This window comes from Molothrus ater, chromosome 7, assembly GCF_012460135.2.
Source record: "Molothrus ater isolate BHLD 08-10-18 breed brown headed cowbird chromosome 7, BPBGC_Mater_1.1, whole genome shotgun sequence".
Taxonomy (NCBI): Eukaryota; Metazoa; Chordata; class Aves; order Passeriformes; family Icteridae; genus Molothrus; species Molothrus ater.
Window position 1 is genome coordinate 33,181,048 of NC_050484.2, and position 26,327 is coordinate 33,207,374.

Consider the following 26,327-nt stretch of genomic DNA (forward strand, 5'->3'; position numbering starts at 1 on the left):
TATGCAGCTATTTTATCCATGGTATGGTGTTCCATAAAATTCCCTCTGTATTCATGAATATTCATCTTCACACACAAAAGATGTTTGAGTGATTATAACATTAAATTTATCAACTGCAGGATCTCTTATCATTATTTTTTTCACAATCATTAAGGCTTAGCTCTGAAAGATGGTCCTGAGGACAGGAGTTCATATTGCAAATAGGAGAGCTATATGAACAACTCTAAAGTTTACTGGAATTCCTGCAGAAATGAGTATTCCCTGTAAAACAGGATTACCCAACTCTTTCTAACATGAATGCAGTGTATCATAAAAACCTCAAGACCATCATGAGCTAAATACACATACAGTTGTTTGCCTATTTACTTATATCAAGTTAAATTATGAAAAAAACCCCCAGATATTCCTTAAAAATGAAACAATGAAATGCTACTAAGCCACATAACTGAAAACCAGGAAAGAAAATGCTAAGATAACTGGTTTTCCCTTAAGTGTCAGAGTTCCCTAATACCACAAGATATTTGTAGACTATTTTCATCATAAAATAATGGTCATTTCATTCTCTAGGTGAAATAACAGGACCACAAGGGTGAATTTAGAGAGTTCATTGCTCATAAGCTTTTTAATTCTGCAAAAAAATTCATTGAAGGTATGCATTATGGATATGCAGAACCTTGATTTTCTATTTAGAGGAATAGTAAAGCAGCAAAATCAATCACTGCATTTACAAAACAGTAATTTTTTAGAAACACTGTCACTGTTGATTTTTAAAGCTAAATAAAATATTGTACCATAATTCTTTGGTATGAGACGATGACAGTGGTGGCAGATGCTTCCACAAATAACAGAATTTTTTAAGTGTAGCATTTGCATATAACAAACTTAATTTCTTTGTTGCTATCCAGGCAACATTCACATAAAGGACCAGATACCAAAAAATAGGTATTTTCACATATGACAAACTGTATTTTTAGTCCAAACTCCTTTTAATTCTGGGCAATATTCAGGCACCTGAGTCAAGAAACCTCTCATGCCTGGAGATCTCTTTGGATACTACAAGGATTAATGGCTTAGAATGCTTACAAATATTATTTTAAAAGGAAAGCACTGTCATGGCCAGAAAAACCTCTCATCTTTTCTTTTTTTTTGACTGTTCAAACCCACAATTTACAATAAGACTCTTTTTTGAGAGCCTGGAAAGACCAAGATGAGAGTTGCCAAGCAGAATGAGAGATGGTTCCCAAAAAAGGTGGTTCTAGAAGCAGATGAGACATCCTAAAAGAGACATCCTACAAAAATTGGGGAATGAGGGTGGGGTTTTGTTGAGGAATACTGACCCTGACTCCTCAACCAGACAGGAAAAGTCTGGTTTCAGTTCCAGTAATGCTGGGGGAATATTAAAGATCAGATGAAGAAGGAGATGAACAGAAGAAATGTCAAGGAGCCATCTGGTTTAAGAGATTTTAAAAAAAGAGGAAAAATACCCACGAGCTGATGCTGTGGCTGTGTAATTTCCAGTTGTGTTGATTAAGTTGCAGCTACATCATATTTCTGAGCTCTTCTGCATCTTCTCACACTGTCTAGTAAAATTGCTAACTGGAAATGAGCTCTTACCTAATAGCTTATTTGGATTATGTTAATTTTGAAGAATAATTCTGCATATAAAATAAGGATGAAAATACAGGAAGAAAATCACATTAATGTTTTCTACAGTGATTTTAGCCCACTTTGATGGTAATTATAATGTACTACAACTTATTAGAAAAATTGGGGTTTGAAAGCTAATTGCCTTTCACAGTTTGGAAGTCTCTGCACAGCTACAGACCATGTCAGTTCAATGACTTTTGATCAGAACTGCTGTCTTTTGTAAATTCTGTTTTCAAGGTAAAGAATTAATAACCAAAAAAAAAAAAAAATCAAAACCAAAAAATAAACCCAAACAAACATAAAAAAAAGAAACTGCAGTAACAACTTGGATCTGGAAACCTTTTCCATATAATGGCAGATTACAGATTTTCAGCCCCTAAAGTTGAGTTTGACTGGAGAAAACGCTTTGCACATGCAGTAGGAACACACCCCTTTGCAAGGTTTAACAGGAAGAATAAATGGCAAATCTAATTTGTATCATAAGCAGTATTTAATCTTATTTCTTTTGCAGATATTTTGGGTATGGAATTGCTGTGGAACAAAGTAATGGTTTATTTTGCCTCTTCATTAAAAAATAATACATTAGCTAATGTTATACTATTAGAACAGTAAAAAGAAATTTAAAAACAACAAAATGTTCAGAATTTTGCCCACCAAAACACAACATTTTTGTTGATAGATGAGCATCCCAGTGGGTGCAGTAATTCACCAAACCACCACTGGTATTACATAAAGTAGGATCATTTACAAACCCCAACCAGCTGATTCCAGAAAGAGCCTTCTGAGTATATAAACTTTATCCAGACAGAGCTGTAGTTCTAAGACAGAACCATAAATTCCTGCTGTTTGGGGAAAATGGGCTGGAAGCAGTTTGCATTCACAGGGGTGCACTGGGCCCTGGGGCAAGCGTTGGGAAACAGAGTGGGCTCATCTCAAGGGTGGTTAAGGGCTCTTGTGAAGTTCCCAGAACTCTGGGGCTGGAGCAGGCTGGGGATAAACTGACTGGATAGACCACAAAACCTGTGCTTGTCTCCCTGTTGGGTGGTACCACCATTTTAATGTTCATCTTTTTGTCCTCTTCCATAAAATAAAGCACTTGAGCTGAAGTGTGGGGCGGCTCCGTGTTCATTGTTCACCTCAGATAACTTGTGCAGCTCTCCCCAAGGATTAGGCAGCAAACAGCTGCTCCAGTTATCACCAATTCACTCTGACTGCCTGAACTCAGTTGGGGTGAAATCCTCTTCTGCATCTGCCAATAAACTCTGAAGAGTTGATATTTACTATTTCCTTTAATGCTCGAATTTGTACCAGTCTTAAACCCCTTTTCACAGAAAATCAGGAGAGCTACTTAAAGCTATTCTCTGAGGAAGGCTCTTGATATGCTAATTCTGTGGAGCAATTTCGGTTGAGATGGATTTTTGCATTAATGTAATTACCTGAAAATGCAGGTGACTTTGTTCAAGTTTACTGTCCTGATTTACATATCAAAGTCTAGATATAAAAGTTATAATGTAACCTTTGAAAACTTACCCATTAAAAAAAACTTGGGTTAAAATTAAGAAATTCTCAAGCCTTTTAAAACCAAATTTCGGTGACAATATTAAAGCAACACAATAAAACCAATTAACCTATTGATCAGCTGCAAATAAGGCAACAATATTTGAATATTAATGAGATAACACTGGGAAAATAACTCATAGTTAAGCACAATGAGTAGCTAATACTTCACAAATATAAATGGGAAGTGTCCAAGATATATTTAAATACTGTCTGTATTTGCATTTTCCACATTCAGATTTGTAAAAAAAGCTTTGTCTAGCTTGGATCAAGCATTGTCACAAGGACCTACCTGTACTGAAGAGATAGGGGAACATGGGGTATAAAGAAAAACATCATTTTTTCAATATCTTTGAATAGAAAAGGAAGCGACTAAGAGATATTCCCAGGTAACAGTGAAAAAGGATACAAAAACTGAATACTATTTCAGTATGTTAGAAAAATACTAATTCTAAGAAAATTTTATCTCTCTTAGCTTAAACAGACAGTGACAAATGAGGTGTGAAAATTTCAGTCCCTGGACTAAAAGATTTGAAGATTTAGATCATGAAGATTTCTGAAGGAAACTTATGCTCAGTTTTATGGACCTCTAAGAAAGCATTCAATCTATTAGAGAGGCTGCAGGTATGCAAACTGCTCTTGCTGCAGAATGCGTCTGCAGACTACCCCCCAAAAAATAAATAAATAAATAAATTAAATAAATAAATAACACCACCACCTTCTCAACACTAACCTCACAAGGTTTTACACTTTCATTATTTTCTAATGAATAACTCAATACAGAGATCTGTTTATTGGGATTTTTTAAACAGAAATGTACGCCACATTGTTAAATGAGACAAACTCCACAGTAGAATGACTCCACGTCCTCAATACAGGTATCCTTCTGCAAAACTCAAACAGGACAGAGCTGACCTGTTAGAGATCCTAGGCATTATTTTGTACTTCACATCTGCCTTCCATACACTTTCTGTGAACAGAACCTAGACACTTCTGCTGGGCAGGTGGAAGCGTTGCTTTTAAACCGCTCTTATCAAGATGCAACAACAGATTCCAGGTGCCTTCAGGGTCCATTGGTGCCTGCAGCAGGAGGCTTTTTGCCCTGCTGGTGTCAAAGGTCAGGAATGTCACTCATTTGGAGAGGAATATCCTCAGGTGGAATGTACTCAGAAGTGGTTTGAGAGGTGTATGAATTATAGATGAAAGGTTGGGGTACTGTTGCTCCTCCTGTTTATTGTGGGTGTATAAAAGCAGGCATGTGATGGGAGGTCATCACTGTTACCTCTCCTAAGCTTAAGGAAATGTGAAAAAGCCAGACAGGTGTTTTTTTCTAACTGGCCAAGAAAAAAAATTAAAAACTCTACCCTGCTGTCAAATTCAAGGAAGACTAAAAATCCCAAAATCTAAATTGACAGCATTATAGAACACCAATGTAAAGACCACATAGTTATCTTCAGTTCAACAATATCACTTCCTAGAGAACTTTGTAGAAATATTTTAGGCAAAATGAGTAACAACCGGCATTTATTTTATTTTCAGGTAAAGACCACTAAAATTACCCAAGTTCTTGAAAATCCACATTTCTGTTGCAAAGTCCAAACCTACATTTATGCTTATTCAAAATAGGATATTTTGCAGTTTAACAAAAATGGAAATAAATTGTTCTAATGTTTCAATACATGTCATAACTTTACCAATATTATTGTTTATATGATCACTGTAGAAATTAAGCTTGTGTTTAATCTCCTTTTATGTCTTCCCAAGATTTGAAATTCATGGCTTTCTTCTTCTATATATTACATCCTTTCCTTTTCTCTGTTGCAATAAAAAATCTTGATGGTATACAGTCTTCCCAATGCTCTAATGTAGTGTTTACTTCTCTGCAGGAAAGTTTTTTAAATCCTACAATTGTGTTGTCTTGGAGACCTTACCAAATCTGTCAGAGTCTTGAACAGAAAAGCTTTAGGAACCATATATATAACTGAAATAAAATCATTCTCAGATAGACATTTTAATTTACTGAATCACCCCATGCTATTACAGAAGAGTCAGAATAGAAAAATAAATTGAATGAAATTTGTGCGATTTAATCTTTGATTTTGATCACTTACTATCAAGCCACTGTTACTCTGCCTTCTCTCTCTGTCGTGAAGTTTTCTGTAGAAAATCCCTCCTGGATTAAACTGAGTGCTCCAAACAATCATATCCCCTTGAAAATATGCATCCATTCCAGTTATCCTTGAATTGTGTTCAATATGTGATATTTGCTGATGAGCATCACTGTAGTTGAATGGATATGCAAAACCCAGGATGTCAGTGTCATTAGCAACATAGAGAACTTGATCTTCAGAGCCTAGGGATTATTATAATGAAACAAAAATAAGGTAAATGTCAACTAATGCAAAAATCAGAGTGTTTTACTCAAGTAGCTTTTTGGTGTTCAGCTGATAGAATTTCTGAGGTTAAAATTATTTTCTGGTTGTTGAAGACTGCAGAAATACCTACACTCTGAGCAATGAATGCAACTCTTGATATTGTGATATCAACATATCAACTTCAGTGCACTCCAAGCACACGGGGAGACACCCAGGACTATATTTTAAGGTGTATGTAATATAAGAATTTGAATATTTTTAAGAAGTGTACAAAAATACAGGATATGCATTCAGCCCATATGAATCCCATATTTTTATATGCATGCTGTCTTTAGAGGGTCCTAAATGTATCTATTAAAGGAACACAGAGCTGTCAATAAACATGGTTTTAAATTGCTCTATTGGAAATCAGAAGTGCAATGATTTTATCTTTAGTGAAGGCTGTAAAGGTTAGACTGCAACAGAATCTGTGTCTTACATCTCATTTCAGATAGCCAGATACCATCTTGATCCAGATGCTGTAAAGTATATTATTCATAAGAAAATGTTCTCTAATAACGATACATTGAGTTTTGAGAAAGTTAAAATCTGCTTGATAATTTAGAATCTATTTGGATAATTTTTATTTCTCATTCATATCTCATTTATCCATAGAGAATCAATTTAAAATGTCACACTTCCTCCTTATGAATATGAAATATCAAACATCATTTGTTCCCTTCCTCCTGATAAATGCAAGAACAAAGAGGAGGTTGGTTAAAGCAAATATCGGTGAGGAAAGAAGGAAGCATGAACTGTATTACAATGGAAATGAAGCTGTGGAAAATTCAGATTTAGGATAATGATTCCCAGATTTTTAAATTATTAGCTCAGAATTATGTCTGTGTTCCTATAATAACAAAGCATTATCTTCCATTAGTAACCCTATTTGTTCCCATGTCATAATCTGATTTCCTTAGTAACAGGCAATGATTCCAAACCCTGAGAGAGTCCATGTTATGTGTGAATCTTTAATATGATCTTCCCATGGCAAATTTCCTTCAAAAATATGGAAAATCTATATAACAAATGACAGCACTGTCTATTTTGAAATTTCTTACCTTTTGCTATGCAACTGTTGTTCCTCTCCTTATAATTTTTCTCACACTCACATCTGTAAGAGCCCTTTAAATTATGGCAGTTTTGGGAGCAGGTACCAAATACCATGCACTCATTGATGTCTATGAAGAAAAAATTGTAATTTATATACCTGTAGTTTAATAGACTATTATTTAAAAAGTTCTTACAATCATGGAACAAAGCAGATGAACAAAGGGAACTCATAAACATTTTCTTGTTGATTACTATGGCACCATACATATTAAGACTACATTTTCTAAGGAATTTCACTTTCTATCTGTTCACTTTTATTTCAATTTTGTATTATGAATCTTCATTATTTTAGGCATCTCAAAATATCCTCATATGGCAACTTCAACCAATGTTAAATAATCTACTAGACCTTAAAAATCCATTTATTCCTTAAATTATTTAATAGCCTGACTTGAACCTTTTGACATTCTAACAACTTATGTTCAATTAGTGGTTCTTAACAACCAATGTTAAATCTTTGATAACCTCTCCAGGTAAAATGTATGAATCTACATTTTGTAAGTACTTTCTGGTGTTCGTTTTCTATTGTTTTAATTTTTTTGGGGTGGGTTTTTGTTGGTTTTTTTTTTTTTTTTTTTTTTTTTTTTTTGTTTTGTTTTGTTTTTTGTTTTTTGCGTGGGTTTTTTTTTCTTTTTAATTTCTTAATACCATAGCCATCAAACAGCTTTTTATTTTGTGGAAAAAAAACCAAAAAACCAAACATGATATGTATCTCCTTCTCCAGCACAAAAAATTGACCACAGAATTTACTTTTAATACTTCACATGAAGGGAAGATGGAAAATATCTTTACCTTCACATTGTCTGTTCCTCCTGTTTCTCTGAAATCCAGGTTTACACTGACACAGAAGGGATGATTTTGTTTGATTACAGAATGCATCATCTCCACAAGGATTCACATTATCTTCACATGTATATTCAGCGATGCCTAAACATTAAAAAAATGTCTAAAAAATCCCTGATAGATTTGTTTAAAGTGTTAAAAATTACATCTAAAGTGACAACAGCAAATAACAAATTAACCTCTCTGTTTAAAGAACATCAGGTGAATTTTTAACAAATAAATGACATTACAGTGTTTATCTACATCTGCATAATTTAATGTATTACATTTTATGCAATGACGGTATTTAACAGTTACATTTCCCATCAAGAATTTAATACTAAAATTTTTCTTGTTGCAAATATGAAACCATACAATCAACTTGTACCTAAATTTTGTAAAGAACTCGTAGCTACACCAAAAATCCTCTACAACTTGAATTGCTATCAAATTTGCCTGGCTCTTGTGGTACAGAATTCCATCCATTTTTAACTAAAAGAAGGAACTGCATTAAACTGAGTTCTGTATTGTTCAATAGGTCTTGCACAGATGAATGTCTGGGTAATTGTTTCTTCTCTGCTACAATCAAGAGAACAGATCTTGCAGGCCAACTCACTTATTTTGCAGTCTTGCTCATCTGAGCCATCTCCACAGTCATCAAACCAGTCACACTGCAGCTCCATGGGAATGCACTTCTTGTCATTGCAAGCAAACTCATCTTTTTTACACGGTCTGGCTTTATATGTGATTTTATCTATATAATTACAGATTAATAAGAGAAAAAATAAATCAGTATTTAGGATTCTCAGGTTATTTCAGACACATACAAATGGGAATGACTGCCAAGCATTAAGCAGCTGGAATTTATTTCAAGCTTAATTTCTTTCGGTTTCAAATTCTGAGCTGCTAACCTGCAGTTAAGCCTTACTGAAGGACAAGCATGTGATAGATGAGTAATGCAATGATTGACTCTCACAATTAATGGACAAATATCATGTATATAGGTTAAGAAAAGTTACAGATTTATAGTTATGTTGTACTCCATTGAGTGGTTATCAAGGGACGATGGAAGTTGGGACATCTGGGAGGGCTGGCTTGTCACTATGGAACACTGACCTCCAGTCAGGATTTGAGGAAGAGATCTCCACCACTGGACAGTGAAAAAAGGCTTGATGGACAGAACTTTGGGAGGGGTTAAAGGGTTAAAAAGGAAAAATCTCCATTGTGAGGGGGTTGAGCACATGGCGGGGGAAACCTTTTGCTCCCAGTGCTGTAACCTTTTTTCTTTATTCAGTCTTCTGTTGTATTTTTGATAAGGTTTAATAACCCTTCCTATGAAGGGTATGAAAAGTGAGTAGCTATTTCTCACAAGCAGATCTGTGTAACAAACTTTGCCTTCAAGGTGTTTTCTCTGATCTGAATGCCTCGAAAGGTGATATCACCTACCACAGTGATCTTCATCCGAGTTATCTCCACAGTCATCGACCTCGTTGCAAATCTGCTCAGGCCGCAGACAAACCCTGTTGTTCCTACATCTGTAGGGCCTCGTTGGAGGGCAGGGAAACTTCACTGCACAGCAAAGAGAAGAAGCAGCTGTTACCCAGCTATTAATCCTTTTTTAATGACACATCAAAGCCAGATATGTGTTGGCACTGTAAGTTCTTCCTTTAGAGATTTTGTGTCATGAGGGTGATTTATAGCTTTTTTTGAGAACTAGTAAATATGACAGAAAAATAGCAAAAGAAGGATGAAGTGTAATGATGCTCAATATTACATCATACAAGCAATTTTTTCCTCCCACTGTGGGTGTCCTAAAGAAAAGTTTCATTTCTCAAAAATAGCAAATATCAAATATCTGAAATTACATGACAAGCAATAACAAAAGAAAACTATATCCCCACATTTCAAGCTTATCTTTTAAAAGCAAAACAAAATTTAAGACACATGTGCCTTTATATATTTCTGTGTCTTAAATGTCATTCTTGCTTTATTATACAAAAAACTCTGAAAAATATAATGCCATACCACACATTTCAGCAACTTCATCAGAGTTATCTCCACAGTCATCCTCACCATCACAAACCCAAAAATGTAGTTTGCAGAGGGAATTGTTGCACAAAAATTCATCAGCTCTACATATATTTCCCCCTGGGAAGATGAAACAACAACAGAAAAAAAAAGGCAGGAAAACAAAAAGATGAAAGAAAGTCAGTTTTTGATAAAACCACTAGAACCACTTATCGCATACTATTTGCAGGGAGTAACATACGTAGCATAACTAAATTTACAGATCCCAAAGGAACAGGTTGGAGGGGCAGAGCAATACTCATTCAAAAACCTCTTCCTTGACCAAACAGCTCATGTTCTCAAGTTCCAGCCACGTGGGCACAGAACTGATAAAATTAAGTGACCTCTGACAGGATCTTCCTTTCTGTACCTTCTGAAATGACTCATCAGGATGTTTATTGAACACAGAAAGCAGCAAGAATAAAATCTTCCATATATTCTGAATCATCTAATAAAAGGGAACATAGGGTAAGGGAAAATGGTTTAGGGCAGAGTGCTCCCAGGCTTTAAAAATTAGTTTAAGGTGGATTCGGTTTTAATGTGCGTTGTGATAAGAAAGAATTTCTTTCTCAATTATGACTACATGTTATCACTACCAATCAACAAAGTTATGGAAAGTTCTTGCAATTAATTTCCTATAAAACATATTTTTGGTAACTGGATTTTCAGTTTCCTAAGAGGAGTGGAGTATAAAATAAATAAAGCTGTGTAACTGCAGAGAAGGAAACAATGAAATTTCATATGATAATGTTAAAACTCTCACTGTGGCTTACCTCAATGCATAACACCCACTCTAAGAGCTAAATCAGGCTTCAGTGGCTTTTTACTCATTCACTCACTGCCCTGTTCACACCTCATTAAAATCAACAGAAAGCTTTCTTTTTCTATAAAGGTTCAGAATGGCCGAACTTTTTTCCCCCCAAAAGCTAATTTCCATGAAATACCCATTGCATAAAAGGATGTTCCAACTCTCACACGATGCTACCAGGTATAATTCACTCCCATGGCAAACATAACTTAGCAGCATTAACAGAAATATCCTGTATAATTATCCGAGGAAAATATATAAAATTCAAGTACTCTTCATGATGAAAGGTATGAATGCAAATAATAGTGTGTGCAATCACAAGATAACCATCATTCTAGTTGTTTAATAAGATTGAAGGGAGTTATTTTTGTAAACATGCACAGTGGGCCACAGATAAATATTATGGATATTATTTTAGAACGCTGTAGAATAAAACTCCATTTGTGTTTGCTGTATTTCCAAAGATGAAAAAATTAGTTATCAGTGAGATAAACTGGCATTTCTTTCATGTGATCGCTCTGCCTGTCATAATTCCTTTATAAAATAGATTTCTGCAACAGAATCATAATTGTGACATAAATACAAAGTATGATAGCAATAACCAACTAGGAATAGGCTTCTTATTGTATTGTAAGCAATTTGCAGTTCACAGAAGCTCCATTATGCTACTCAAAGAAAAATGTGGGCATCAGATAAAATAAGTGTGTTACTATTTACTTCCATTTCATTGGGTTTCAAAGAGATACAGTCCAGATATTTTAAAAGCAGTTTTAAAATGGACTAGATGGTTGTTATTTATTTGACTTTGTTATCTGTCTTCTTGTACCTAAGCATCTCTGGAATATTCTTCACATTCTCTGAATTTTCTGGTCTGTCTGTCAAAATTAATCATCCCCACAAGATGTCCTTTTTTCCCCCTTTAATTTTAAGTACTGTGTAACAGACTTAAAACAAAGAAAGGATAATTTACTATGATTGCTTTGTATCTGATTATTATCCCATATAACTGTACTCCATTATGTTTTGAATTTACGCACAGAACATGTGACTGTAAATGGCTAACCCACAGAACTACCCACTTTAAAGAAAAAGAAAGAAGAAAAATCCAGGAAAAAACTCAAGAAGATGACAAAATGCCAACTAAAACTGTTCTTTAGAAAAAAAAAATCCTTTAATTTGACTTGGAGGAGGGCCTGGTGAGGAATGTGGAGCTCAAGGACAGCTTGGGCTGCAGTGACCATGGAATGGTGGAGTTCAAATCCCTCAGGGCTGCAAGGAGGGTGCAGAGCAAGCTCCCTGCACTGGGCTCCAGGACAGCACACTTGGGCTTCTCCAGGATGTGTTGGGAAAGCCCTGGAGCGAAGAGGGGACCAGGAGAGCATGGCTGGTATCCAAACATCACCTCATCCAAGCCCAGGAGTGATGTATCCCAACAAAGAGGAAGTCAAAGAGTGCCAGAAGGACTCTGTGGATGAACAAGTTGCTTCTGGACAAACACAAAGAAGAAGGTGAAGCACTGGCACAGGTTAACAACAGATGCCCATCCCTGGAAGTGTCCAAGGCTAGGTTGGGTGGGGCATGGAGCAACCTGGGATAGTAGAAGGTGTCCCTGCCTATGGCAGAGGGCTGGAACTGGATAAATTTTAAGGTCTCTTCCAACCCAAAGTGTTCTGTGATTTTCTGAAATAAACAGAAACCTGGGCTCTTAAGATGACTTATTTAGCAAATGTTCATTATATTGCACAGCTGTGTGATTTATTGTGTATGGCTTTGTAGTTTATTGGGGCCTATAAAAGCTTGAATTAACCAGATTTACTGCTGACTTCCTTGATGAAAAAGAACATGCTTCCAGTAACAACATGACCTTTTCATCCCTGGGGAGGGAAACAGAAAGGAGGAACAAGTCATAAACAACCTAAGTTTTGCTTATTCCTGCAGATCACTTGTTAAGCTGCTGCACTGCCTTTGTCAGGAGAGGTCACAGAACTTTCCTTTCTCCACTCATTTTGGCCAGGGTACCACTAACTTGCAATGTGTATCCTCATGAAAAGCCCAATAAACATTTTTAGAGCAGTGTCTCTTGCCTTGGTCACAGTTTTCCTCATCGCTGCCATCCACACAGTCATGGATCCCATCACAAAGCCATCGCACAGGGATGCAGTAGGCCTTGTTCCTGCACCGGAACTGATCTTCCTTACACTCTGACACACAGTCCATCTGTGGGAACACAGACATCAGCTCTGGGCTCATGAATGGGGGCAACAACAACTTATCCAAGCTGCCAGGAGGGAGCGGTCCCTGATGGAAACTGCCCCAGAACCACGCTTGGGGGTCGACTTTGAGAAAACAAAATTTCTGCATTTCAAAACCTGTCCACAGAGCACAGAAATGTACAACCATGGGGTTAAGTTATCTGACAGCACTCAAGGGATGCAAGAAAACCCTACTTGCCCTTTCAATTATTTTGAGATCTAAAAAATTTACCAAAAAAAAAAAAAATCAGGAAAAAGAAACAAATCACAAGAAATGTGTCAGGTACCTCATCAGATCCATCAGCACAGTCCAAGTCCCCGTTGCATTTCAGGGATGCTGAAATGCAGCCTCCACTTGCACACACGTACTCACTTGAAGAGCAGGTTGGAGATGCTGGTTGCAAACACATATTTTAGCATTAAGAAAAAGACAATTTATGAATAAATTGATTTTTAATTTAAAGTTTCCTTCTGGTTAATAGTGAGCCAACTTGTGTCTAAGCACTTTTGTAAACTACAATAAAATATTTGACAAATCTGAATTGTGGCATCTTAAATAAATTGCATAATGATAGTGAAAAGGTATTTGTGTTTTTCCACTTAGAAATTTAATTTTGTTTTCTCCTTATGCTTGGTAACAAAGGCAACTACAAAAATGCATATAATCATAGAATGAGCATATTTTAAAAATTGCATTCCTTAAAATGGGCTTAGAGTTTAGATAAATTTAGCTAATTTATAATTGAATAAGCTAAATTTTTAGGAAACAATCTCATTGGAAAGCATACATTATTACAATTAAAACACATAAATATTAAACAGGATATTTTAATATAAAGGTGGATAGTTTTTTGTTGCACTCTAAATCAGGAGAGTCTTGTCAAAGACTTTTATCAGTTACATCTAGCTTACAAAAAAATTTAGGAAAGTTCCTGCAAAATAAACAAATGTATTTTCCAAGAAAGCAAAAATAAAATAAAATAAAAATAACAATAATTTAGTAGACAAAAATCTTTGCATAAGGACTATTAAACTTTGAATGCAGACCACAAAGCAAAACATTTCAGGATATGACAAGATTTCCTGAGGTTTTCACAGCAGAATTTTATGTTGAGTATTTATTATCAAATTACAATTCAAAATATTGAAATACCTGTGCCCCAACAAGCTTCGCACTGCAGGGTTGTGCATAAGTAGGGTTGTGCATAGTAGGTCAAAACACCAGTAGGAAGACATAATGATGCAAACTCAAAAGGTAAAGTTTCAGATTTTTTTTGCACTTTATCACTACTAGTAGTACCCAAGAAATCTTGATTTGATGATTTATATTTTTCCTTCACTCTGATTCATCCCTGGCTTCACTTTATAATTCAGAATTATTTAAAACAATACCTGGTTCACAATTTTTCTCATCATCCCCAAGTTTGCAGTCCTCATGCCCATCACACTTCCACTTTGCTGAGATGCACTGGCCATTGGAGCACTGGAACTGATCCCTAGAACAGCCTGTTTCACAATACCTCTGGTACCAAAGAAACAACCAATAAACAAGATCAAGAGTTTATATTAAACATTGGTAAATATGCAGCTGGTGACAGAAGTTACAGCCCATAATCCTCCATGTTATGAAATATGTAGTAATTAAAGTCTTGTGAAATGAAATATTATTGTGGATATAATTCAAAATGGTGGCTCACATGCTCTAAATAGCTGGAAACACCTGAAGTCTAGTATTGAGAGGAAAAGAGAAGGGAAAAAAGGGGAAAAAAAAAGAATAAAAAACCAGCAAAGTATTATCCAGTAAGCTTCTGATGCACAACAAACAGTCTTCATTATTCTCTCAAAAAAAATAAAAATCTCTCAAACCAAAGCAGTGCTGTGGTAAAAAGAATGGTTTCCCAATCAGGACACAAAGTATTTCTGTGATGGGAAGAGGTTCAGATCACTGCTGGGACAAGAAAATGTAGAGTAATATTCAAATTTACTTGATTTATTTGTATGTTCTCTTTTTAGAATAATTACATCAAGAGGTTTGGTTTTAATTTCGTAATGATATTTGCATACAGGGATTCATGTGTAGACTTCCCACTGCTGCCTTTTAGAAAATTTCTATGCAGGAATCCATTCTCCAAAAGTTTAAAACTACTAATTCTCTAAAGAAATATTTTTTCTGGAAGATGCCTACCTCATCTGAGCCATCTGCACAGTCGTAGTCTCCATCACACCAGAATCTTGCTGAAACACAGTCTCCATTTGCACAAGGAAAATCTTTCAAAGTGCATGTTTGAGGCTCTGAAGAAAGAAAAGAAACAAACCTAGGTTTATTATCATTTCCTTTAAATATTTTACACATAACCCCCCTTCCCCCAATCAATCAATGAATAAATATGAAAAACTCAAAACAATTAGCTTGCAAATGATAAGGAGTAATTTTCTATAGTATTTTATTCCACAACATATTTTAACTAAATTTCATTTACATATAGGAAGATAAAATCCATTACTTTCACACATTTGGGTTCTACCAGATTTCTTTGCAAAATAACATGATGTTGAATATATATGTTATGAATTTCCACACATGTATGTCATTACAGGGTTTGTGAGACGTGCACCAGAGACCAGAAATGCATTTTGCATGTCAATATCCAATGTAATTAGAACTAAGTAGATTTCTGACTTTCCATAACATGGTAGCACATCATTTATCACATATCTTTTAGAGTGTGTGGGCTAAGAGTCAGCTTCCCCTGTGCTCAGCATTCAGGGGAATGGCAAAGGGAACACAAAATTTGGTGTTTCAAATAAAATAAAATTTTTCACTACTGCTGACACAAACGTTGGCAAGAGGGACCTCTGGGGAAGAGTCCCACAGGAGAACATAATGTGCTTTCCTCCTGAGAATGAGGACCACTCCAAATGACACTTTTTGGATGCTGGAGCATTAGAATAAACAAAGGTAGAGAGGTATTGGGGATTTAGGAGAAGTTAAACAAATCTCTAAATGCAATTTAGATCTACCAGTCAGAGAGCTTGGGGAAAAAAAAGGACTTAAAAGGCGAAAAAGGATTATTTCCACCACAGGAAACAATGCATTATGTAAATGATGTAAAATCAAGAATAAGGATTAATTAGTAAAACCTTTTCAGCAGAGAGATGGGGAACAACAAATGACAGTTACTGGACCAAGGAAGAAAGGGGCAAAAAAGAGAAGAGAGAGAGCCGACAGCAACAATGGACAGCAGGAATGGACAGCAATAAATTGAGAAATGCTGAAGGGTCCTTTAGTGAGTTATGGAAGGTGCAAGCATGAATGCTTTTGTAAAATGTGCCACAGCGATAAAGAAAAGCAAGCACAAAAGTAGAGGACTCAAACTGATAAAAATTTGGTAAATACCAGTATGAGAATACACTACACACAAGTTACAAGGATGTAACAAACTTGAGTCCATGTGTTTTGGTTTTTGTTTGTTTGGTTGGTTGGTTGACTTTCCTAGGATTTATAAAAATCAAAAACTGTTCCAGGAAAGGAGCAGCTTTAATAAACTTTTTGACTGCCTTTTTTCCAATCTTTACTTCATAAAAAATACTCAAAATGACTCTGTTTGAAATTTTTTAAGAGAAATTTCATTTTTCACGTAGGAACGAATTTTAATTTTGAAGTTGTAGGAAAGTCATTTTAAAAGCACATCTAGAGCAATTGCATCAGTTCTCCAGAAATGTTGTATTTCAGCAAATCAAAGGTTGGCATTTATGTGGACTCAGATTATATCCACACTCAAATTTTTTTTCAAAGTGTAAGGTCTAGCAAATCCTTGACATTTGATTCTTTTTGTTTTCAACAAGCCAAGAAGGAGTATTTCATGATATGATAAAATATAGAAAGGAAATAATTTGTGGGAAAAGTAATTCACCAGCAAAAAAAAAAAAACAACATTTATCATGTTTCTATATTGATTGGAAAAATATAAGCAAATACTTTTGCTATACTGCTAATAAATTATTTATAAACAGAGATTTGATACTGGAAAAAATGTACACAAAGAACTAAGTACTCAATTCTCTGTTTGCAAGAAATATTTCTTCTGCTGCTGGGATCCAGCTCTGTGATTTACATACGAACACAGAAAAGTTCTTTTCCATCAGTGCTCAGATTGTTAGAAAGGAATAATTATTAATACAAAGCAATATTAAAGGAACAAGCATTAATGGACTTCTGTATAATCCATGACGGACAGCATTCTTTAGCTTCTGCTTTACCAAAACACTGAAACTCCTTCCTAAGAAAAGCATTTGGGATATAAACTTATCCCAGGACAAAATTAACTAATTTGTTTTCTTGGCAACTTGTAGAAACAAGAAAAGAGCATTAGGAAGAGCTCGTAGCAGCACAAATATTTTCACACTGATTGAATTCATGCCTTGCTACAACATTATTGTGTTTGCTTTGCTTCAATGGTTACAGTACCTTACATTTTCTTTAATCACATTAAATAAAAAAAAAATACTGGTGCTTTCATTTTGGGTTAGATAGAGTAAGAATAATTCCTATGGAATTTTCCTTTTTTGGAGTTTCCTTAAAGAGGAAACCCTATTTTTGCGGTAAATTGGTTTTAAAAATACAAATAAACTCTGAAAGCAAATTCTGCCTCCAGACAGATATTCCATCAGAAGAGTTAAAAATGTATTCTACATTTCTTATTGTGGACTCATCAGGTACCGATATCCAAGCTAAAAACTCTTATTTCACAGTGTCCAAAAATAGTTAAAACCAATAGACTCTAAGAAAAATAATGACAAAAGCTCTTACAAGGAGCTGTATGAGCTATGAAAAAATGCCTCCAACTGCTCAATAATCTGCTGAATTAAAAGTAAATATTAAAATTATTTTACCTTTATCAGTTCGTTACATACCAGATTTCTTTACCTCTGAAAAAGAATCATAAACACTGTTCAGAGTAAAGTGATAAGCATTTTTTAACAAGGAATTTGGGTCAAACACTACCTGCTCATTGCATGTTAAAAAAAAAAATAAAGCCAGAATGGGTGTGAAAAATTATTAGTGCTGTATCATTGTGCCCCATTTAGACTTCATTATGTTATGACCAGAAGAGTGAATTTCTTGCATGTGAAGAAACTATAGAGAAAAGTGCAAATGCTTGAGCTGAATTTCTATAATTCAGTGAATTCATTCCTCATTCTTGAGAAACAACTCATTTTCTGATATAGTTCCCTGACAGCCTTTTGTATATTATATTCATGGATGCCATGAACAATTTATCTCACTGTGCAATGCAACTTATTTTGTCAAATGCTTTTGAAGTTCTAATTTCATATGTATTTGTTTCATTACACTTTATTCTGTAAGTGGTTTGATGGTCTATAAAAATTTTATTCAACAATGTCAAATAGCTGAACAGTATTATGTACTGTCCCTGTGCTTCCAAGATTTTGGATTTTAAAACTGTGCCAGACCACTGTGTTTAATTTAAACAGAAGAATCTGTAGCTAGAATTTAACTATTCATTTAACAAGCAAAGGCAAATTTAAAAAAAAAAAAACCCTAGCACCTTTTTTACCTGGGTACTGTCAACTCACTAATTCCATCCATTACAATTAATTACAATTTTTTTATCTTCAAGTCTAGAAAACAACCAAGAACTGAATCTATAACTTAGCTATTAATATGGACACAAAGCTGGCTAACTTAATTTTTTTTTCTTAAAAACTTCAGATTATTTCTCTCTCATTATTTGAACTTTTAAATATCACTTTGTATTATGACGATCTGAACTTTAAGGAAGAGAATTATTACTGCTGAATCATACACATGGCTAATTCCAAATATGAAATTCAGCACTTATTTTGCTAACAGCAACAACATTTTGTGGAAGTTTTTGTTTTTTCCTTTTTTTTTTCAGATTTTCAACAAACTGCCCAGTCCTGTAGATTAACACCACCACAGCACAACTATCACTCTCTATTTGATTTCTACATGAATATAAAAACTTAAAATAATTTCTTGCTATTTGTAGTACAGAAAACTGACACTAATAATCAATCCCTAAGTAAAATCTCCCACAAAGCTAAGAAAGCTTTTGTGTGCCAATATCCCTGGGGTTCAACAACAAAAGGCTCTGAGTGATTACTGAGACACACAACATTTTCCCTTTTTTATGTACCACAGCACTGCTGCTTGCAGTAATAAAACTCACAACATTTTCAAATGCAGGGTGTAATTACCAGGCAGATAAATCCACTTTAACCTGCCAAGCTGAATGAGACACTCTGTACCTATGGGCACCACATCTTGGACTGGAGAAAGGGGCAGCAGCATCCACTCAGCATTAAAATGCCTAATTTATTAATCTGCCTAGCTCATCACCTTGAGGACACTAAATATACACTCGTGGTATACAAACAGGAATGCGTATTCAAGATTATGTGCAAGAAAAAGATATTAAATTCTGAGTATTTCTGAGTAAAATGAAAAAAACCCCACAGCAATTGTCAAGAGAAGGCCCTTCAGAACTAGTTAGGGAATGTCCCTCTTGAAATATTTTATAAAGACAATAATTATTAGATAAAATCATTACAAATTTTTCATTTCTTCCTGAGACCCAGATGGAAATTAACTCCCTGAAAGTGGTATTACAGAGATTTATTAGGCCTTCAGGTTCCTCATGGGTAGGAGAGAACTGAGCTACTTTGAATAACCACATTTACTTCTCAATGCAATTAAATAGTAGAGAAATTGACTTCTCAATATGAAACAAGGCAAATCATCTCAAGAATACAATGAATATAACAAGCAGGTAGAGTTTGATCAAAATTCCTTGTTAAAAAATGCTTATCACGTCACTTCTGAACAGTGTTTATGATTCTTCTTTGAAGATAAGAAATTTGATATCTAACTAACTGATAAAGGTAAACTAATTGCAATATTTCTTTTTAATTTACCAGATTATTGAGCAGTTGGAGGTCAGGCATATTTTCATAGCTGATACAGCTCTTTATAAGAGTGAACAGAATTGGAGAATTACAGCAAGGGACATTTTCAATTGTGGCCAGCTGATTTTCAGCAGATCAGAGGGTGTTGAATTAAAATACACAGCTTGTTTTTATCAAATTTTCCTCTTGCATGTTGCCAACCTGACTCTGTTCTAACATGGACTAAGGTAAAAGTTACTTACTACAGTTTTCTTCATCAGAATTATCTCCACAATCATTCTGGCTGTCACATCTCCAGTGATCTGGAATGCAGTTGTTGTTTTTGCACTGGAACTCATGAGGTCCACAAGTTTTTTTATCTGTAATTAGGGTGAATAATATTTACAGCATTGCAAACAAAGAGTCAAAGAGAGAAAGATATATATGGATACATATAATGACAAGCAACCATAATATTTGAAGTTTTACTTTCAGAAATAATTTATTTCTCATAACATTCTTTAAACTTCTATTTATACATTCACACCTTAATCTTAAATTTTATTAAATTAGGATACTCAGTGTATAAACAGTCTTATAAAGTTAAAAAAAATTGAAATTCAGAAGGGGTCATGAGAGAGTATTAGTACACTGAATCTCAAGAACTGAATTCATTTTTCCTTGAATTTATCTGTAAGATTGTCCTAAAAAAGATCAGACCACATGGTTTACCACTGAAATATTGATTTTAAGATTGTACAAAATAGGTATTTCTCAAAAGTTATTTTTGCTTATAATAATTTAGAATAGAAAATCTTGCAATTGATTTAAATTTTTACCTACTGATGGACTGGATTGGATGTTACTCGTATGAGGTAAAACATTACAAAGCCTATAGTGCTGAATTGAGGGAAATTTGCTTCAAGTTCTATATTTTCAATGAGCTTTTCAGAGGAGCATTGGAAGCCTCTTAGAGAGATACATGAACACCCTGAACTCCTCCAGCAGGAAGGAGCTGCCTCTGTGTTTTCTGTGAGCAACTCTTGAATAATTTGTTCAGCTTCTAAGGACTGATTTGAAATGACGTAAATTAAAAAGTTATCAGTGACATTTTCATTGGGGGAGGAAAAAAAAAAAAAAGGTTTGCTTTGTAAAAGCTTCAATGACATATTTAAAATTACATGTCACTGTGATTTTGCACTAGAAAATGTTTAAATTTCTGTTAGGAAAAGTCAAAACATGTCAGAACAGCTTCACTCTGCTCTCAGGGCAAGCCCAGGGCTGCTAAGGACTGACAAACAGCAGCTCCAATCACCTGATTCCTCTGCAGCTGAACCACAAATCACAGCTGCTAATTTGATGCTAGAGACCAAATGTTGCATTTTCTCTGTTGTTTTAGGTGTGGCTCTGGAACCAGACTGATAAAACCACATTTGATTACCAAGATTGGTGTTGCAGCTCAGTTGTGTGCACTCAAAAATCTGGTCACTGAAACTCTGCCTTTTGTGTTTATTCCTTGTTCCCTGCCAATGTCACAATTGCAATAAGTTTTCTCCCAAAGTATGTGTTTTTTTCCATGACATTTTTAAATATTACAATTGATGGTACTTTGATCATGATATCTCAAATACTTGCACTGGCAAACAATTAAAAATATTCCTGCCAAACTCATGACATTCTTCTATTTTCGTTCTGTAGCTCTGCAAAGGAAAAGGTTTCAATCCTGAAATCCATCCTATATTTATTAAAATACTTCCAGTAAAGATTCTAACTCAAACTGCTCCATTTTGATGTAAAGTATCAAAGTTGTGAGCAAGGACTAGCATAATCTAATGGTTTTCTTTAATTGCCTGGACAGTTAGCACCAATTAACTCTACCTCTTTTCCTCTGAGAAGCACCAGACACTCCTAAAGGAATCCACGTCTCCTGATTCTGCCTCAACTCTCTGAGTTGGAAAGCAACCACAGAAGAGTAAATACATTTCCACTGCTTCTAGAAATGTGCTCAGTGTAATATCTCCAATAACCCACAGCAGCAGAAGTTGACTAAGCAAAATACATATGGCCAGGCAGCACTCAAGCAAAATGAGATTCTTGAACACAAATTTTGCATTGCAGACATTTTAGAAATGAACTCCAAACAATAACAAATTAGTGTTACATCAACATATGTAGATCCTTTTTATATTCATTCATATACTTCATAGAATTTAATTCTATCAAACTTTGTACATAAAAATAACAATCTTTAACTTGAAAAATAAAATGAAGAAGACCAAATTGTGTTGAAACTGCTGCCATTGTAAGGTCATCTAACCATATTTCAAATGCTAAAAAAATATGGAAAACTTCAAAATGTGATTAAACACACCCTGTTCTTGTCAAGGCTTAGCTGTTCCATGTGTACTCAGCCATGTTTGGCACAGAAATTGTGGCTATGGATAAATTTTTGTCTCCTCCAACACGAAAAAACAAGAGCAGTGTATGCAGCCAGGAGATTAAAAATAAAGATGTGGGTGTTTTTTCAGGGGAATGTGTGGTTAAGCTGGGGGACACCTCACTGCAGCATGTTGTGAAAACTTTACAAAGGGAAAAAAGTGGAATCTATGATGAATTATTGTAAACAGAGACATATTTGACTGACAATGTCTGATTCTCCAATTGTTAGAGGATGAAGGGTATCCCAGGGAGGTTTCAATATGGGCCTGCTCTGCTCACATATTCCTGCCAGAGACAGGACAAAAGTCAAGATGAGTCTCAGATATGAAGCAACACCTCCTGCTGGATATGCTGTGATTTAAAGAACCTTTTGAGCTTGGGACTGCATACAGTCCCAAAATTTTTCTCTGTACTTTTTAGTCATATGAGTAATTTTTATTCTATCTACTGTAAAATGATGGCTCAGAGTGAAGTACTTAATTCTAAACACATTTTTTCCTATTTACTGTCAGTATTATTTCTTTTTCTCTTTAAAAAAAATTAAATTGTGACTTGAGGATAAATATTTTACAATGAAAATATTAGATGAAATTTATGACCATTTGTGCCACATCAGGTTGGCCAAAATGTGAATCCACAGTTTGGAAGCTTGGAATGCTGTCCCAATTGGAAAGCCACAAAATGTTGGAGATCCAGGTGATGTGGAATGGTAGAGGAGAAAGTAGCTGTGACATAGATCAGAAAGTGAGCAGTGCAGGGCTGCTTCAATAACAGCCCTGAAGTGGAGGTGAAGCTTCATCTCCTTTGCATTCACTGTTTCCTCAAGACAAATGATTCCTTGCACTGTAAACTTCTCACCAGTTGACAGGAGTAATTATTTTCCCCATCCTGGCAATTCAAACAATGGTCTTGGATTTTCAGTGTTGAGAAAGTTCATTTTCCCAGGCATATTTTCCACCTTCAGCATTTTTTATATATGCTCATGTGTCAATTATTTGAAACACCTCCATGGAAAAGCAGCTCAGTGCTTTGTCCTTGACTGTAGCCTGTAGTTTTGTTACTCTGTTGTCCCAGAGATAAACCTGTCCAGACACAGGTGTTTCATCAAACCATTCACTGATGCATGGATGAATAATGGTGAGAGCTTTAAATGTTCCATATTTGTCTTGTTCTCCTCTACCTCAGACCATTTTTCTGTATTTTCCTTTATAGACCAGTCTTGGAAGTTTCACAAGGGTTTCTGCACATGGCTGGTGTGTGTCTTGCACTGCTACCCATCTTGATGGGTTTTCCAGCAGGACTGATCCACTTACTCTGCCTCTGATTGTCTGTAATCCATTTCCCAGGCAGAATATTTATATTTATTATTTTCTCTAATTACAACAATAAGAGCTGACTCATAACTCCCTGGAGCTCACAGAGCATGTCAAGTTAGAAACTGCTCTGAACCCTTCTATACCATCAGTCTTAACTACCAGGGTTTGCAAATTATTGTATTTTCGCTATTTATGAACTTCAGCAGCAATTAAATGCAGACTGAACTGATAGAAACTGGATAAAAACTGTGAGAAAAATGAAGAATATCACCTTATCCTATGACAGCCACTACATTCTGTGACACTTCTATGACTCTAAATGCCAAATGAGAGCCTCATTTGCAGCTCCTGCCAATGAAGTGGTACAATGGGAATTTTATGAACTACTCATACAAAGATTGCCATTCAGTAAGAACTGGATCAGCCAGAGAATTCTCAGATAGGTATTATCAAACACTGAAAGAGGATATAAAAAGTGGGATGATTATTTCCTTTTGCTAAAACTATTTCAAGCCACAGCAACAGATGCAGAACCACTGGCATACTCACCACAGTTTGCTTCATCCGACCCATCTGCACAATCTGGGTCTTCATCACACACCCACAGCTTGGAAATGCAGTGTTTGGTTGTTTTACACTGGAAGTGGTCTGGAGAACAACTGTTTTCAGCTTTAAATAAAAGAATTCCAGATAAAAAATAGAAATTTCTGCTAATATTTAAAATATATGTGTTTTAAATAAAAAAAAATAGGGATTCAAGAATCAGATATTGGGTATCTCTAGCATAATTTATATAATATCTATAAGAAAAAAGCATTCAGGTTTATACTGTTTATAGTTTTGTCATTTTCTTCTATATTATTTCATATAAACATTAAGGCACAATAAATATAATTAATAAAGTGCCTATTGTGATATTCTTTTAACTGCAAACAGACTTACCATTGATAGAGTCAATCCACTGTAGCAAAAATCAGACAAGTTTTTTACCTTACCTTTCTAAAGTGCCAATTATAAATTCTGAGAGTCAGTTTATAAGGCTAAGGCAGCTCTGGATGCTTTGATCAAAAACAGAATCAAAATTATGCATGATTTTTGTGAAATTCTGTGCTCTGTTAAATTGGGCAAATGTTGAGAAATTTTGACAAATATTTCACTTTATCAGTTTAGAACAACAATTTTTGAATGAATCCTGCAGCAAGAAAAAGATGCAAAAATGCAGCTGAGCTTTCAGCCTATTCTTTAAGGATGGTCTAAGTTAGAGTTTAGCTGCATTAACCTTAGAACAGCCATTTAAAAACAAAACAGAACCTCCAAGCACACATGTGATTCTAGATGTTCTTTAAAGATAGGTACTCCAAATAATTTTAAACTGTATTGACCATAGGGGAAAACCAGGAAACTTCTGATAAGGTTTTCCCACATGAACATATGTCCCACCTTCACCTAAGGAATTCTGTAGTGCCTTTAAAAACTTCCCTACCCCTACTGAAAAGCAATTTGCTCCCTCATATTACCATTCTTGCCTCTCGGGTTTGCTAAGATGAAAAAATTTAGGCTTGCTAAAAGTTGGTGCATTATTTCACTCAATGTCACATTTCCATAGACTTGGGTATGGTCCTGACTGTACCACAACAAAGAATTCTGATCCTCAGCTAGGACACATCACCAGGGAATTTAACAGTGCTTCACACCAGCACAATGACCTTCATTGTACGTAGGGAAAGCCTTCTGTATGAAATGTGACTTTGAAAAAGTCACCTGGTAAGCAAAACAGAACAGTGGCAAACCTAAAAAAACATCAACAACAAAAAAGAAAGTATTTCACTGGTGACATTGGACTGAGAGAGAATCTCACCTGTTACCTGTCTTGTGGCAGGAGCCCAAGTCAATATGAGCTCACAGCCCCTGAGCTGGAGACTCTGCTGCTCTGATTTAACTACTGCCAGCTACACCTCAAGGTTTTTAGGAGCCTTCCATGTACCATGTGTAGTTCTTTCCAAGGGGAAAAAGTAATCTCCCTTATCTTTCACAGGAGCTTTCCTGATCCCTCCTAATCAGTTTTTAAAGAAACCCAACATGCAAACCATCATAAAGAGCTTTCTGCAAAACTTGTATTTACATCTCTCCTGAGCAGTTTGGAAGACAGCCATTAAACAATGACCATCCACAAAGCCTTTCTGTCCTTAGCAACCCTTCTCCCCTTGAAGAAAGATTTGTTCCTTGCAGAAATGCAGCACACGCAAACGTTGGGAAAGCTGATCCAGAACAAGCAGCTCAGATCAGCAGCAAATCTGAGCAGTGAAATGAGTAAAACACAGAACTACATAGCAGCCCCATCATCTTTGTTGCAAAATGATCAGACACAAATTTATTCAGCAAATTTCCATTATAAATCCAAAAAATATTTTCTCCACTTATATCTAAAAATGTAATGTGAAAATAAATGTGTGGAAAGTAAGTTGCACTAAAGCTGAGCAAATGGAAATCCAGTTACATAGATAAATTAATGGAATCCCTAGAGAAAGGTGAACAGAAAAGGTAAAAATAATGAAAGAAAAATAATGTAGAAGGAGCTTTGGATCTACAGCTTTTCCAAGAAAAGAGTCTGAAAAACATCTTTTTCCATAGAAATGTATTGCTGTAAGGCATGGCAGATGAAAGCCTCAGGAAGATGAGTCATTTATGAGGTGGTTCAGAGTAAAATATGTGTTTCAACCTCAGTCAAAAACCCAATTAAATGCCTGAAATTGTCTTTACCCCTCTCTTCTTTGCAATGACTTTAAATTTAGAATTAATAAATGACATTTTAGTTTTCTCTTCTGTATATGAAGCATTGCACACCAGTCCTGTGTGAATTAACTGTTTGCACATTCTCAAATTGTTTTAGAGGACACTTACAGTGTTTTACTTCAGTTGCCTGTTTAAAACCAGCTACAGAGCAAAACTCTTTAAGCATAAC

General features: G+C 35.3%; 1 protein-coding gene across 1 annotated transcript in view; it reads right to left on the reverse strand.

The window, feature by feature from the left end:
- LRP1B (LDL receptor related protein 1B) overlaps positions 1-26,327 on the reverse strand; it is a 632,190-nt gene that overhangs the window by 48,651 nt on the left and 557,212 nt on the right. Inside the window, exons 66-77 of the mRNA XM_036387231.1 lie at positions 23,915-24,034; positions 19,874-19,990; positions 14,866-14,972; positions 14,073-14,202; positions 12,968-13,074; positions 12,513-12,645; positions 9,579-9,701; positions 9,000-9,122; positions 8,170-8,307; positions 7,524-7,658; positions 6,680-6,799; positions 5,316-5,557 (exon numbers count right to left, since the gene is read on the reverse strand). Of these exons, the coding sequence (XP_036243124.1) occupies positions 5,316-5,557; positions 6,680-6,799; positions 7,524-7,658; positions 8,170-8,307; positions 9,000-9,122; positions 9,579-9,701; positions 12,513-12,645; positions 12,968-13,074; positions 14,073-14,202; positions 14,866-14,972; positions 19,874-19,990; positions 23,915-24,034 (1,595 nt within the window). The remainder of the gene's footprint in view (positions 1-5,315; positions 5,558-6,679; positions 6,800-7,523; positions 7,659-8,169; positions 8,308-8,999; positions 9,123-9,578; positions 9,702-12,512; positions 12,646-12,967; positions 13,075-14,072; positions 14,203-14,865; positions 14,973-19,873; positions 19,991-23,914; positions 24,035-26,327) is intronic.